Genomic DNA, 16,731 nt, shown 5'->3' on the forward strand with positions numbered 1-16,731 from the left:
ATGATCTGAATAAAAAGTAAAAAAACTATATTCCATATGTTTTTCTCCAAACTCTATTTTGCCTATTTATATTAGATATATCTCAATACCAAACGAGTCTTTTTTAAAGCACCGTTTGGTTCCGGTATAAAAAAGAACTAGCCATTACAGGTATAGGTACAAGTATGGGGATAAGAAAAATAGCGTTTGGATGAAAATTGGATAATTTCCGGGAATAAGAAAAATATTAGGTAGTTTTATATAGAAAATGAAGGTATTGGTGGGGATAACCGAGAACTACTATTCTCGGATAAAAAATTAGCGTTTGGGTATAAAGGAGGGAATAGGGGTCTATCTCTATCCCCTAACCAAACACTGCTTGTGTAACGCACAAGGGTGGGGGCATGGGAGTGTGTTTTGTTGTTCAATGGAGACAGTTTATAATTAAAGTTTAGAATCTTTTTGTACTAATGGAAGTTGCACAAATATTTTTATAGGGGTACCAACCAATCTGACTATGACAAGTTAAGCTAAGTCGGTTGTGCTACTAATTAAGGGCCTCTATAAGGTCTATGGTTCATTATATCGCGTCGTTAGGCTAAGCATCTTGTTAAGATATCCACAATAATTTACCTTTACAGAAAAATGCTAACTACAACAGAAGTGTATATCTTACATCTTTTCTGTTCTAGAGTTTTACAAATTGGTCTTTTGGAATTTTATTTAAGAATAAGTCGACAATGTTGAAACTTCACTAGAAACTAAGATCGTATTTTCTAGAAGCTAATTTTTTTTTATTTAGTCAATATTTCAATGCAAATGAACATAACTAAAAACAAAAAAAAAACAAATGGAAAAATTATAGAATGAGTATTATTTTTCATTAAGATGCCCGTAGATTGTACGCGCTCTTTTCAATGTATAGCAAAGTATGAATTTAATATCTAATTAATCAACTACTCCGAATAGTGATGATAGTAATAAGCTTAAGCACACATTCTAACCAATTAACTACTCTAAATAGAATTGATAATAATAAAATTAAGCACAACAACATGGGAGGGGTTAACTTACAGTAAAATGGAAAGTTAATATTTAGCCAATCAATTACTCTAAATAGCGATAATAGTAATAAGATTAAGCACACACTTAGAAAGAGACAAAAGGTCAAACAGCAGCATCAACACAGGAGAGATTAATTTACAGTAAGATAGAAACGTAATATTTAACCAGCCAACTACTCTAAATAGTGATGATAGCAGTAAACTTAAGCAACATGCTTAAAACAGAGGCGAAAGGTGAAACAGTGGCACCAACATGGGAGGGATTAGCCTCTTCCTAGATGGCCAGAGGACCTGNAGCTTTTTGGTCCCCTCACCGCGCGTGGTTGTTGTACAAACTGAGTTTTTTTTTTTTTTTTTTTTTTTTTTTTTTTTGGCTCAACATATTGTGTCCCTTCTCCACCTTGGTTATCGAGCTCAAACCTTTTTTTTTTTCATAAAATAGGAAAAACTTTAAATACCATCAGTATGATTTCATACTTTCTCACTTATTTTGTGGTTTAAAGTGTATCAATTTAGTATCTTATGCTTTCATTTTTATCTTTTTATTATTGATTTTACTAATCTTTTTTTGTTAAATCAGTAACAAAGTTAAAGCTAAAGGGTACTAAAGTGAATATTCGATAAACCTAGGTGAAATATTTAAAGTTTTTTTTATATAATTTAACGAATTATTAACAGAGAAACGGACAAAAAGGTAAAAATGAAACCATTGGACACTAACTTGATACATTTTAAATCACATGGTACTAAATTGAGAAAGTACGAAACCACAAGGATGGTGTCTGAAGTACCCTATAAAATAACTATATGAGATTTAGGCTTCATTTAAGATTACAATAAAATTGTATCCCACTAAGAAAGTATAATTAAAAAAAAAAATTTTATTTGTTGTTATATATAATATTACGTTTTTTTTTTTTTTGATATTGCAATGAATCGATTACGATATACTTACTATGATTTGAATAAAAAGTAAAAAAACTATATTCTATATATTTTTCTCCAAACTCTATTTTGCCTATTTATATTAGATATATCTCAATACCAAACGAGTCTTTTTTAAAGCACCGTTTGGTTCGGGTATAAGAAAAAAGTAGCCATTATAGAGATAGGTACAAGTATGGGGATAAGAAAAATAGCGTTTGGATGAAAATTGGATAGTTCTCGGAGATAAGAAAAATATTAGGTAGTTTTATATAGAAAATGGAGGTGTTGGTGGGGATAATCGAGAACTACTATTTTCGAATAAAAAATTAGTATTTGGGTATAAAGGGGATAAGGGCTTATCCCTATTCCTATTCCCTAACCAAACACTGCTCATGTATAACGCACAAGGGTGGGGGCATGGGAGTGTGTTTTGTGCTATTCAAGTGTTGTCGTTCAATGGAGACAGTTTATAATTAAAGTTTAGAATCTTTTTGTACTAATGGATGTTGCACAAATATTTTTATAGGGGTACCAACCAATCTGACTATGACAAGTTAAGCTAAGTCGGTTGTGCTACTAATTAAGGGCCTCTATAAGGTCTATGGTTCATTATATCGCGCCGTTAGGCTAAGCATCTTGTTAAGATATCCACAATAATTTACCTTTATCGAAAAATGCTACCTACGACAGAAGTGTATATCTTACATCTTTTTTGTTCTAGAGTTTTACAAATTGGTCTTTTGGAATTTTATTTAAGAATAAGTCGATAATATTGAAACTTTATTAGAAACTAAGATCGAATCTTCTAGAAGCTAATATTTTTTTATTTAGTCAATATTTCAATACAAATGAACATAACTAAAAACAAAAAAAAAAACAAATAGAAAAATTATAGAATGAGTATTATCTTTTCATTAAGATGCCTGTAGATCATACGCACTCTTTTCAACTTATAGCAAAATACGAATTTAATATCTAATTAATCAACTACTTCGAATAGTGATGATAGGAATAAGCTTAAGCACACATTCTGACCAATTAACTACTCTAAATAGTATTGATAATAATAAAATTAAGCACAACAACATGGGAGGGGTTAACTTACAGTAAAATGCAAAGTTAATATTTAGCCAATCAATTACTCTAAATAGCGATAATAGTAATAAGATTAAGCACACACTTAGAAAGAGACAAAAGGTCAAACAGCAGCATCAACACAGGAGAGATTAATTTACAGTAAGATAGAAACGTAATATTTAACCAGCCAACTACTCTAAATAGTGATGATAGCAGTAAACTTAAGCAACATGCTTAAAACAGAGGCGAAAGGTGAAACAGTGGCACCAACATGGGAGGGATTAGCCTCTTCCTAGATGGCCAGAGGACCTGCCAAATGGTGGGACCAAGATGTTGGGTGAGGTCACTGTGAATGGAAATTAAACCCCTCTTATTAATTAATTGTTACTTAGTTAGCACAATGATGAGAAGGGTAAGGTCCTTTCACTTTAATTTCCTTTACCCCCACCACTCCCACCTCTCCTCTTTTTCTCACACACTTCACAGAGCCCACACCTTTTGCCTCTCCATGGAAAGGAAATAGTATTTATTTGGTGAAAATGTATGGAGACCCCATCAACTATAGCCCATTTTGACATTAAGTCAAACTTAATTTTGACCATTTTGATTTGAGTTACTCTAGTCATTACATTGGTAACTTAGTTGCCCAATCAACATTTTCCATCAGCTTAATTAAAAACTAATATATCAGTTAATTTTAACTAAACTGCAATATAGAAATTTAGTAAAATCTCTAACTCATTTGAGAGAACAACATAAATCAAAATAATTGGAAAAAAAAAAAAATTAAGGAGTGTAGTAAATAATTTGAATTATGGGTACATTTGAGGGTTCTTACATTTTCACCTATTCTTAGATATATAAAGAGGGAGATATGTGTGTGACCCTCATGTCATCATGTGTCAACTTTTTTTTTTTTTTTTTTTTTTTTTTTTTTTTTTTTTTTTTTTTTTTTTCGCTCAAACTTTTGAGTGGGTCAACTCCTTGGGGTGGGTGGGACTTAATCTGATTTCAAAATTGATACCAAATCCTGGCTCCCTCATTTTTATAATTAATTGTGCATCACTACTGTTGGGTTTCATGGTGTGTTTGAGGTGGACTACTGTTTCTGAAATTCAGGAATGATTCTAAGTTTCACCCTTTTCCACTTTATCTGTCTCAAGATTCAAGAAATTAGTGATCGGTACCCGAGACCCAAAATTCGAATTCTAGTTGATTCATATTTTTAGCTAAGTTTATTTTTAAATAAAATAAACGAAGCGAATAGCGTGTTATCTATCTCTCAAAAAAAAAAAAGATTCAAGAAATTAAAGGAATTTTTTCTTAGGTCAATTATGTTAAGATTAATTTTGTATTATTTTTTTTGTTAGATAAAATTTTGTATGCAATATGATTTCAAAAATAATCTGAACTCCCAACTTTTCTTAGGTCAATTATGTTAAAATTTTGTATGCAATAGATAAAATTATTGGGTGACATAACTCCCAAATTTTGGGCGCATTTTAGTTAGTCCGTAAGTTTTAAGCTCGTGTGCAGTTATTAAACAAATTCTATCCATAAAATAGTTCAAAAATAATCTGAACATACTCGACAATAATGGCTTTATTTAACTACTTAATTAACTAATAATAATTATTCAGGCTAGGATGATTATTAACAAAATTGTAGTTAGTATCTATAAATATATCTATAGAGCAATGCTACGCAAACACCTAGACTAATTAAATGTAAATTTTACATCCCACTAATTTAAACCCAAAAGAGTTTCACGAACCCTAAACAGGAGGAATGTAAGATATATATATATATATATATATAGAGAGAGAGAGAGAGAGAGAGAGAGTAGGGCTACTATACTCTTATGAGTATAGAATCCTTACTATTCATAAGTTGTTTTCGATGTTTGAGTTTTCGAATCGACGATCCACACCGTTAAACATGATCTAGAGTATTTGAAATTTCTAGAAAATAAATTTTATAAATTTTCGAAATCATTATAAAGTCCATCAAGTGAGTATAAAATGAACGGTTAAAATCGAATGACATCCTAAAAATGGATGATCGGATCTTTAAATTTAAGATCGGAGTTATTGATCTTTATATTTAGGTAGTGAATAAAATTTTCTATTAAAAATTCAACCTATTTTGATTCTTTTTCACCGTTAAACTAGCAAGTATCTTATACCGGCCGTTAAAAATTGACAATTTTGTGACCTTTTGATCGTAAGGCAAATGATGTCGAAAAATTATAAAATTTAATTTTTAAAAGTTTTAAATGCTCTAGATAATGTTTAACGGTATGAATTGTCGATTAGGAAGCTCTATCATCGAAATCAACTTATGAGTATAAGGGCGATCGTACTCATAAGAGTATAGTAGCCAGACTATATATATATATATATATATATATATATANGTAAGAGGGCGATCGTACTCATAAAAGTATAGTAGCCAAACTATACTATATATATATAATTTAGCTCCTATGCTTTTAAAAGTAGCATGGCATAGGTGCTTGTAAATTTTTAGCCTTTAGATATATATATATGCGGTTAGGATGATGTGGGCCCCCTAGGGTTGAGTGGGTGGTTGGTTGAATAGTATAATCTAATGGTTGAAAATGATCCGAGGAGTAAATTTAACGGTAAAAAATTTACAAGTACCAAATGCTTGGTACTTTTGAAAGTACTATAGCTAGACTCATATAGAATTATATATATTAATATAGAATGTATGAGTAGCATCTTTCATATAAATCAGCTTTACTAAATATAAACAAATTAGTCAATGAACAGCTTTAATGAGAATAATAATAATTTAATATAAATTGAAAAAGAAAAATATCTTCTTTTAACAACACTACAGTTAACATAAACCCAAATTTCAACTTTCTCCATCCCCACACATGCATAATCAGAGACATTTTTTTCTGCACCACTGGTCTTAATCTAGCCACATGGCTCCTCTCTTCTGCACACCTTCCCCTTTCTCAGTTTTATATTATATTATATTATATTTATATTGAATAAAACACTTTATATAATTATATTATATATATATTTTTAATCTTAACCCCTATGTATGTATATAATAGCAACTCATCTGCCCCAAAAGCCCTTTCTGAAGCACCAATGGACCCAACCCTCCCTCCTTTTCTTGAGCTCTCTTTCACACAGCTTTGTCTTTTTACTTTCCCTGCCACACATCCCATGGACTCTTTTTTTTTTTTTTTTTTAACTTGGTAATTACCCAAGACAATAATCTTGGAAAAATAGAAAAGCAAAAAAACATGCCCTAGCTAGCTAGGGTTTTTGGGATTGCCAACTACTCACTAGCCCCCATCACAGGTCCAATATCTATCACCACATCCCTCATCCAAACCTAGAGAGAGAGAGAGAGAGAGAGAGAGAGAGAGAGAGAGGATCATGGGTATTCTCATAATCATGATAATTCTCCATGTTGATTAGAGGCACAATTTTTGTGGCTGTAGTAGTAGTAGTAGTACTGCTACTACTACTACAACCAAAACCACCTTGGATTTATCTCTCCTTCCTCTTCAAACCTCATGATCATCTCCTCCTATCAACCCCCATCATCATCATCACCACCACCACCACCACCCACACATCCCATGTGTACTCCTCATGGGTTTCTCCATCCTCATCATTACCATGCTACTAATTCCAAAGGAGATGTTGAAGAGGAGAGAGAGAAAGACCTAGAAAGAGATGAAGAGACAATTTAAGGAGGTGGTGTAGGAGGGGAGAGAGAGAGAGAGAGAGAGAGAGATGTATATATAGAGAGAGAGAGAGAGACAGAAGATGATGGTGGCCTTGTGAGGAGAACCTGGGATTCTTGTCACTATGTTCAAGTCAAAGAGGGCATCATCAAAACTACTCTTCACTCCTTCTGTGTACTACTTCTCGTGGGGAATCAAGCCGTTTTGGTCCGATCCATACTTTGCTATATGCTAGCTAGCTACTTATATATATATATATAACAAGTAGTTGTTATTCCACTATCTATCTCCTATGCATCTGTTTTCTATGGTTGGTATCTTTAATTTTTGTTTCTTTCCTTTATTTCCATTCTACTTGGACTTGTCATGTCCCTATTGATCTTGTTTATTTGAACAAGCTTTGTGTTGTGTTGTTGTTTGTGGGTTTTATTCTTTTGGAGTTTTAATTAGTTTGATGATTATCAAAGACATATATATATATGTGTGTGTGTGAATGGTTTATTTGCTTTGCCTTTTTGTTTTCCTATGAATTGATTACTTGGTTTCTTTTGGTTACTAAAATTAGCTGAGATAGATAGATAGATAGATAGATGGAGAGAGAGAGAGAGATCCTTTGCTAGAAACTCAGCATTAAGTTATTGCAAGTATGAGAAGAACCACTAATACATGTAGCTAGAGCACTCTCATGAGTCATTTTTGTTTTCCTCAACATATATTGCATGCATTTCTATTGAGAGAGTGATTATCTACAATTATATATAAGGTCCTATATCTTTGTATATAGATATGTCCAAATCTGTTGGGTTTCTAAATATGTGAGAGAGCATGAGTGCATAACATGTAACATGTAACATGTAACATGTAACATGTAAAAGTGAAAGGCTCGACAATTGTAATGATAACATGGGTCATAGCTCAAAAATTGATAACTTGTCCTGATCTCCACTCTCATGTGTCCTCTTTGGCTTAATTATTCTGCAACTTGCTTTTCCAATGCAACCAACTGATCCTGCTGGAAAACCCCACTTACCTCTTTGCATGCCTTGAAAGAAACATTTGACATTGGTCCTCTGATCATGCTGTGGATGAGAAGGCTCAGATACGTCACATGCTTGAAGTAAAGTAATGGATCAGAGAAAGAAAACATGACTCATCCTATGCCCAAGCACAGGATTTACAGTGGTATGTTATCATAGCTTTTGAACCCAATTTTGTTTGTAGTTGTAGAAAAGGAAAGAATCCAAAGAAATTAAATGCTTCCATGCTGAAGATCTACACAAAGATGGTATGTCTTTTCTTGTCTTCTTTTGTTTTTCTATTTTTTGTATGATCATGAAGATGATTTTGTTTACTTGCATAGAGTTGGTTTTGTTGACCTGTATATACTGGTGGTGTTGTTCATAGTCAACTGAAGATGGAGCTCTTAAAGAAAAGCATCTGATCATGTCTCAAATCTACAGATAGATATATTCATTTCACTACTACAATTTTGACTATGAATTGTGTGCTACATATATATGCGACTTCTTTGCTTTTGTGATGGTCATCTAATTAATACTGTTACTACATATATATGTGACTTCTTTGCTTTTGTGATGGTCATCTAATTAATATTGTTAAACAAGTAAATATGGAGATTCTAGTCATAGTGATAATAATATATGCTTTGGATTGGGAATTAGCTGTAAGAATAGTTTCCCAAGCAACATATGTATCTCATGGTGTTAGTTGTAGGAAGATTAATTAAGCAACTGATCACTCTGCTAGAATATTTTTCTTGTTTCTAGCCTAATGAAAGCTATTCATTTTTTTTCCTATTAATTATATGTATTACTAGAGTGAATCATATAATTAATAGCTACACCAGCTCTTTATTTTCTCTCTCTTTGGCCTGCAAAACTGAATCATATTAATGTGTATTTTTCTTTGAATACCGAATAAAATGATCTACATATAGAGTGAAACATGAAAATAAATAGCACTATCATGATTTTTCCCCTTAGTTAATCAGCTATTTTCAGTCGTTTCATTACTGCTGATCAAAGTAGCTGTTTATATATATATATATATATATAGAGAGAGAGAGAGAGAGAGAGAGAGTCCGGCTGGGATGCTATCGATAGCACAAAGGGTAGCGCCAAGCTATTGGTGCTATTAGTTTTTTAGCCCTTGGATTGAGAGATTTGCGGTTAGGCTCTAGGGTTGAGTGGGTGGTTGTTTGAATAGTATAATCCAACGGGTAAAAATAATCAGAGGGTTAAATCTAACGATAGAAAACTCGATAGCACCAAACTCTTTGTGCTATCGAGTATATTCTGAAACCTTTTGTTCTAGACTACATACCAATGTTAATTATTAGATAGTGAATGATAGACATATATAGTAAGCTAATGTTAAAACTTTCATTTGCTTAACTATAATGCTTAATGTAGATGTAGATTAATAGGTATCTTACTTTGATTTCTATATATTATAAGTTGCTATTTAAAAATTTTATGAATTTTTGATGAAAAGTATCAAGTATATTAGAAAGCAGTCATTAGTTAACACACTAAATTTTTAGAGTTTTTTTTTTTTTTGCTCATTTTTCTCTTTTCTGTGTAAATAAATTAAATATATATATATAAAGGAGTAATATCTCCTTTTTGTAGAATTTGTTGACCAAAGCTAACCTTTTGAGTAGCTGTTCATTTGCTTCCTCAAACACAATCTGTATGATAGCTTCATTCATTAGTTTTACAAACTCTCATGAGGTGTTGTGTTTTATTTTATTTTATTGTATTTAACTGTACAAACTCTCAGTATCTATAAACATGAAAAAGGATTTAATAAACTATTTGTGATCCTATTTAGTTTCTATGTTTCTGATAAATAACACCTGTATTCAGGAGAATATCATTGGCCATGTTTGAAGAAAATATTCATAATTGTATTTAGTGTAGTTGTTAACATAATGCTAATTTCTTCTAAATTGAAGACATCTTTGGAGAAACTCTTGGTCTTGGTAATTAAAGATAATTAAAGAGTCTGTTTGTTTTTTTTTTTTTTTTGTTACGGTTGCTAATTAGATGGTATCTTTATTATCCATCAATTAAGGCTTGTTTTGTCAAAATTCATGTTACAATTTAAGCAAATCAAGTTGTGGACTATCCCTCTTATTCTTTCAGTTTTTGAGGTGATCTTCTTTAATTTTTATTCTCTTGAATTTACATGCAAGTTGTATATATCCAGCTGGTTACTTTAATTATAGGTTCTAATAGAGACAATTTACTTTGCTTTACTCCGAAAGAAAATAAGTTGATCTTACACCAGTAAGAATATAGTTAACATTATTTCTTCCTTATAAATCATATATAAATGATTGTTTATACTTAAATGTCATATATAAACTTTGATGCTACATAGAATATTGATTATTTGGTATTACATATGTAGTATGGTAACAGCATCAGTTCTAAGCCACACCTAATTTTTTTAATTGCGTTTGCAAGTTCAAACTCCATCACTTTAGTTGCAATCCCATTAATGTTATGATCTCCTCCTTATAACTTGAGCTTCTATCCATGTACCAAAATTGATCGAGTAGAATGATTTGAACGCGCGAATATCTTTTTCATTTAGTTCTTTTTAACAGTTCCCTGCTAGAGGAAAAATAATCAATGGCCTTTTGAAGTGTGAGATTCCTCTTTTGAAAATATTACTATAGAAATTCATTTACAACAATACATTAACTTCTATTTATAGCCAAAATATGCACTAGGCCGTTGTTTCATACATATATCAACTATCAATCATGAGCTCTGACTCTATCAGAATTAGCGCTTTTTCTCACGAACGAAAGCAAAGCGCTCGTCAGTGATTTGAACCCAACAGCGGGCCATCAGTGCCGGAGTCATGAGTTCCGATCATATGAGAACGGGGGATTCCCCCGACGGACGAAAACAAACACGTCGAGCCAGTCGAGTTCCAGCGAGCCCGAACGAGCTCCGACGAAAACAAATTAACACTCGTTCCGACGAAAACAAACACGCCCTTAATGATTATGATCTATATATGAAGCCATTGGAATAGGAACCCATAATAGGGTCTTTACTGTGCAGTATAAAGAGACAATGGGAGATTAATTATGAATGTTTGGCACTCGGTCCTTAGCTGCTTCTCCATGCAGCAGCAATTTGTACTGCTGCGGCACATTGCACCATTTGGCGTTTCATATATTGCAACTCATTTTGCGTTTTACGTTGAGAGCAAAATAGAAACATTATTACTATGGTCAATAAATTTTAACTAGATGTAACTCTAAAAGTGATTTTTTTTTTTTTGGAAAAAAAAGGGACTAAAATCAATGAAATGAAAATTTATATATGTACAAAAAAAAAGTTATATGTGTTGAAAACGAATCCACTTTTATGAGTTAGGTGTTGAAAAAATCGACTCAAAAGTGAGTGGCCCTTTAGTTGGTGCACGGGTCACTACAAGAAGTCATTGCGTGGACCGGGTCTACCACATCATGCAAGAACCATTAATTTTAAACTTTTTAAGCTATAGAGTTCTCAAAATAAGCCATTGATGTAGCATAAACATGGAAGCTATAACTTGTGAACATTTATAATTGAAGAAGCTAACGAATTTATAATTTTTAAATATGTGGACCTTTTTTTTGGGTTAAATAAAATATAATGTAGACTTTTTAGATATTATACATCACATTATAGCGATTTAAAAGTTTATCTCAGAATTTTAACAATTGATTGAAAAAATTGGTCCGTGGTGGACGCTTGTCTAAAAAATATGTAGTTTGTAAATATATTCGTCTACATCAGTTAATGAGTTAAAATTGAATTTTCGCCGAAATAATTAACCACTCTATCCTTAAATAATTTTTTTTTAGTTATATTTAATATTATTTATTATCTTGATTTTTTTTTCTAATATCGGTGTCATTCTACATAAATCATCAGAAAATATAAATTCTAATTTTTTTAAAAAAAATATGTTTTTTTCAAAGGTGTAATGTTTCAAACAGTAAAAATTCAACGATGAACTAAAGATAGTAAACTAACATTGGTGAATTCAGTACTCACTAATTTGTCTCTGTATTTTTTCTCTATTTTCAAGGCTCCGAAGTGGGTTATTAATAGGATTGAGGCCCTAAAACGAAATTTCTTCTGGAAAGGGGGAATGGATGACAAGAGAGGTACACGTATGGTGGCATGGAATTGTGTGTCCAGAGAAAAGAATGAAGGAGGACTCTGGCGAAGGACCTCACCATGATGGATGATGCACTACTTTCGAAATGGTGGTGGCATTTTTTTATCAAAGCAGGGCCTACAGTGGAGCATTCTTATTGGAACTCTATATTACAAGAGGAGGAAACCTTTAAGTGAAGGAAGAACGTTTTGACTTGTTTCACAATGGTGGAAGAGTGTGCTTTCTACTAAAGAGATTTTTAAAAGTGGCACATGCTTTGATCTCAGTGATGGGCGGTCTATTGACTTTTGGTCTGATAGATGGTGTGGTGACGCTCCTTTGAAAATGCTATTTTTTCGATATTTATGAGAAAGTAGCTCAGAAGGGACTTTTAATCAAGAAGTGTTGCTCCCTACAAGGTTGGAGATGGAGAAAAATCCTACGAGGAGCAGGGGTTGGGTTGTCGAGGGGTGATTGCCGAATTAGAGAATTCAAGGAGTTTCTCTCAAGTTTCAACGTAGCAGACAGGCCGGATGAAATTCAATGGAGATGGCATGCTGGAAAGCGTTTTACCGTTAAGTCTATGTATGTATTGATTCGAGATGGGGGAATACGAGATTTTTTTTCGCTGAAGGTTTGGGAGTTGAAAATACCATCTAAAGTTAGAATTTTTATTTGGTTAGCACTTAAGAAGCACCTACCTACGTTTGACAACTTACTCAAAAGAGGCTGGTCCGGGAATCAACAGCGTATGATATGCAGCAACGATGTTGAGACTGTTGATCATCTGCCTGTTGGATGTGTAATCAGCAGATTTTTAATATTCAATATCCTAGAAGGTAGGCACATCCTGTGGCCTGGGATGGATGTCAGGCGTGTTTGGGAACTTCTGGTTGGGGACCACCCCCGAGGGGCAACAGTGAGGGATCTAATCAGAGTCGCAATCTGTTGGTGGATGATCTGGCAAAAAAGAAACGACATAATTTTTAGGAACTAATCATTTGACCTTTTTGTAACAATTAAACGAATCTGAGAAGTGAGCCAAAAATGGGTTGAGTTTTGCAGCTTTTAGTTACTTGATCTTGAGTGAGGAGTAGAATTAGTAATTTTTCTACAATTTTTTCTCTTTGCTTTTATTTGTATTTTCTGTTTTGTTTACCTTTAATATTTTCCGAGGCCATGTTGCTTTAATCTCTATAGCAAAATTTATTTTCTAAATGAATAAAATGAGTAGCGCGCTGTTTTTTTCTTTAAAAAAAAAACTAAATATAGTAAACTTATAGAATAAATTTGTATATTTTAGAGTTTTTAAAAAATTACATCTAAAACTATATATTTTTATGTAAGAAATGCTTTTCAAAAAAGAAAAAAAAACGAAAAGTGCTCCACAAACATGAAACATCATTACAGTGAAAATACATTTATAAAAGATTGAAATTTTTTTAAAAAAAACGATGCTTTTCTCGTGGCCACATTTTTCAGGTTATCTCATTTGCCCAAATGAGTGGCGAGCACCAGAGATTAAAAAAATAAAAAATATCATGCAAATTTTTTTTAACATAAATAAAGTAATTAAAAATAAAAACTCCAAAGGAAAAAAAAATAAGGAAAAAAAAAGAAAAAAGAAAAAATCTACGCGGCCGCGAGAGAGAATCGGCGACGACAGATTGCGAAAACTCGGCGATGAGTTCCCAAACCCTCCTCCTCGGCGCCGCGTTCCCGAGCCCCGCGCTCGCCCTCGCCCCCTCCCGATCCCGTTCGCGTCGCCTCCGAATCCGAGCGCAAGGTTTGGGACCGGGGTTTTCCCCCCTTGAATCGATCTCTGATTCGATTAATTGTGTTTTTGTTGCAAATTTATGCTTTTCGGATTGATTTTTGTTGTTAGATTTGTGTTTGTGAACCAATGGAGACGAATAGGGTTTGATATTTGGTACTTATTCAGCTGAACGAAATTATGAATTGAATTCGCGATCTAATTTGATTTAAATCCATTGTTTAGCATAAGAATGAATGGGAAGATTGAAGAGTAGTAAACAATTTGGGGTCTATTTGGCCCTATTGCTGTTTGTGCTTCTGTTTTGAGCTGTAGTTACCGTTATTAGCGCATTTACACCCAGAAAAATCTAGCTTTTGCTGTAGCAGGATCAAAAAAAAAAAAAAAAAGTGATTTTGACGCGAAAAAGCAGTTCTCCTAGTCCCACTTCTTAGAAAAATACTTTGTTAAACAACGCTGCACCTTACAGCAGGGCCAGAACAGGCCCTTGGTTGTAATTTGTGAGTTGCGATCGATTGGACAAGAGTGTTCAGTAGTAAATTAATCAAGCTAGGGCTAAGTAGTGAATGGAGATTAGTCTTTTAAAGTAATGAATGTTCATCTACGCTTGAGAGATTATAAGATGTTTTTAATATCTGCGATGTTGCAGTGGAGCCTTCTGATAAGTCAGTTGAGATAATGAGGAAGTTCTCGGAGCAGTATGCCCGTAAGTCGGGTACCTACTTTTGTATGGATAAAGGAGTCACTGCTGTTGTTATAAAGGTAAATGTCACAATTCTTCGATTAATTCGTCTGAAAGAATATATGCTGATGTTTTCATTTAATTTTGTTCGATTCATTCCCATTATGCATATGTAGCTCTCTGTTCTGGATCATATCTGTGATACGTTTTTTCTAGCATTTTGAATGTTTGCTAGTTAGGTATGTAATTGAGTGATGATTGTCTGGTAAGTAGTATTCTTGTAAAAGTAGTTTAAGAGTTTCGCGGAAGACCGAAATGTGATTCTTTACGTATTTTTGATGTTGATATTCTCCGTGGTTCTTAGCGAAGGGAAAATTTTGACAATACTGTTTGATGTTGTGATATCTTTTGCTGGCAGAGTGAATGTTGTAGTTTCGTGTAATAATTTATTAACTGTATATCGTGCTAATGACTAATGAAGAAAAAGGTTTATGCTGCCACGAGTTGCTGAATCTCCAGCAGTAACTGAGCACTTTGCAATGGGCTGTCCGGGTTCTGGAGTTTAAGGGCCCTTCTTTTCATCCTTTTTGTAGAATGCATTTATTTTTCATACTTGATTTTGAACACTCACAACATAACAAGAGATTGTACTTATCTATGTTACTTGATGAGTTGGTGTTGAAGTCTCTTTTCATTACGATTTCTCTACTATAATTAGCCTCAGCATTTTTGTGCTTCATCGTTAATCTAAGAACAGCAACAAACTTGAACAGGGGCTTGCTGAACACAAAGATTCAATCGGAGCACCTTTATGTCCTTGTAGGTAATTACCCTCCGCTTTCCTTGGTCTCGAAAATAATATTTCTACCCTTAACACTCGTTCTTCATGATTTATAAATATCAGGCATTACGATGACAAGGCTGCTGAGGTGGGGCAAGGATTTTGGAACTGTCCATGTGTACCCATGAGGGAAAGGTGCGATTTTCTCTGAATTTAGTCAAATATTCATGTGAAAATTACCTAATTCTACCAGAAGACCCTGCGTTGGCTGGAGCTACATGCATTCGATTAATGATTTGCTTTTCTTAAATCGTTGTTACCTGTTCTTGTTCTTCAGAAAACACTAACAATTTTGAGTTCAAAACCTTTTATACAGAGGGAAGACTGAGGAGAACCACTTTCTAGGATAATCTTTCATTATTCACCTCTTGAATGCTTTTTTCCTTTATGATCTTGTTTTTTTTGCATTTTAGTTACTAGTTGTGTATATAGCAGTAAGGAATTAAACTCCCAAATTTATAATAGTTTTTTTTTAAAAAAAAATTTCCTAATTCATCACTATACTGATATATTATGTTGTCCTTATATCGCCTTCTAATATTTTCTTCTCTTTCCAGGAAGGAATGTCACTGTATGCTTTTTCTCACTCCTGAAAATGATTTTGCCGGAAAGGAACAGGCATGTAGCTTATGGCAATTTCTTTTATTTAATACTGCTTTTGGTGGTTTGTTCCAAATATTTTGAGGGCTTATCTTGATTCGTCAACATAACCACTTCATTCATATCGCTTTGATATACCTGAAAACATGTAATCATTTCATATCATCGGCTCGTAGTTCTCGACAATTACATAATCATCTGTGAGTACTTCCCTGTCACTTCATTTTGGATTGATCTACCACTTGAACTCCTGTTGGGCAGCATAAGAGTTTGATAGTGTTGATAAAATTGATCAACGAGATTCTACTTCCGTTCCCTGTATTCATTGGAACATTCGATGAATGTTTCTGCATATGTTATCTTACTAGTGGTTTCAAAGTTTTAATTAGTTTTCAACTTTTTCATTCAATTTATTCCGGTAATCCAGTTTGGCTTTTTTTTATTGCAGGCCATCACCTTGGAAGAGATCAAAGAAGCGACGTCAAAACTCTGAAGTTGTCGCATTGTTTGTTGATCTTCACAGAAGCATCTCCATAAACATTATGTACTCCTACACTCGTAGAGAAAAGGCCTGAATACTTCTTTCTTCCTCTCCTGTTTCACAATCGTAAAAGTTACCGATGCAAAATTACCCGAGTTGTAAAGTAACAGTTGTAATAATACATTTTAATGTAGCCTTTTTATCTCTTCAATGAGGAAAAGCGATCGACTAAATTTTACTTTATCGAGATATCTCTGATGATAATACGTTTGTGATTGATTTAATTTGTTGATTTATCAATAGTTTGGAAGGGGAATAAATGCAATGCTTCTGTGACTTCTCTTTGAATTTACAATCCATTCTTCTGACTTGATCTG

At 33.2% G+C, this 16,731-nt stretch overlaps 1 protein-coding gene and 1 long non-coding RNA gene across 2 annotated transcripts; both read left to right on the forward strand.

The window, feature by feature from the left end:
* LOC109725853 lies at positions 6,229–13,047 on the forward strand. Its single transcript, XR_002220351.1, has 2 exons — positions 6,229–7,968; positions 11,905–13,047. It is a non-coding gene; the product is annotated as an uncharacterized LOC109725853 (long non-coding RNA).
* LOC109725887 (ferredoxin-thioredoxin reductase catalytic chain, chloroplastic) lies at positions 13,557–16,605 on the forward strand. Its single transcript, XM_020255284.1, has 6 exons — positions 13,557–13,762; positions 14,400–14,512; positions 15,206–15,255; positions 15,337–15,408; positions 15,831–15,891; positions 16,322–16,605. The coding sequence occupies exons 1-6, from the start codon at positions 13,660–13,662 to the stop codon at positions 16,364–16,366; spliced, it is 444 nt and encodes a 147-aa protein (XP_020110873.1). The 5' UTR covers positions 13,557–13,659; the 3' UTR covers positions 16,367–16,605.

The sequence above is a fragment of the Ananas comosus genome, linkage group 20 (genome assembly GCF_001540865.1).
Source record: "Ananas comosus cultivar F153 linkage group 20, ASM154086v1, whole genome shotgun sequence".
In the NCBI taxonomy this organism is placed as follows: domain Eukaryota; kingdom Viridiplantae; phylum Streptophyta; class Magnoliopsida; order Poales; family Bromeliaceae; genus Ananas; species Ananas comosus.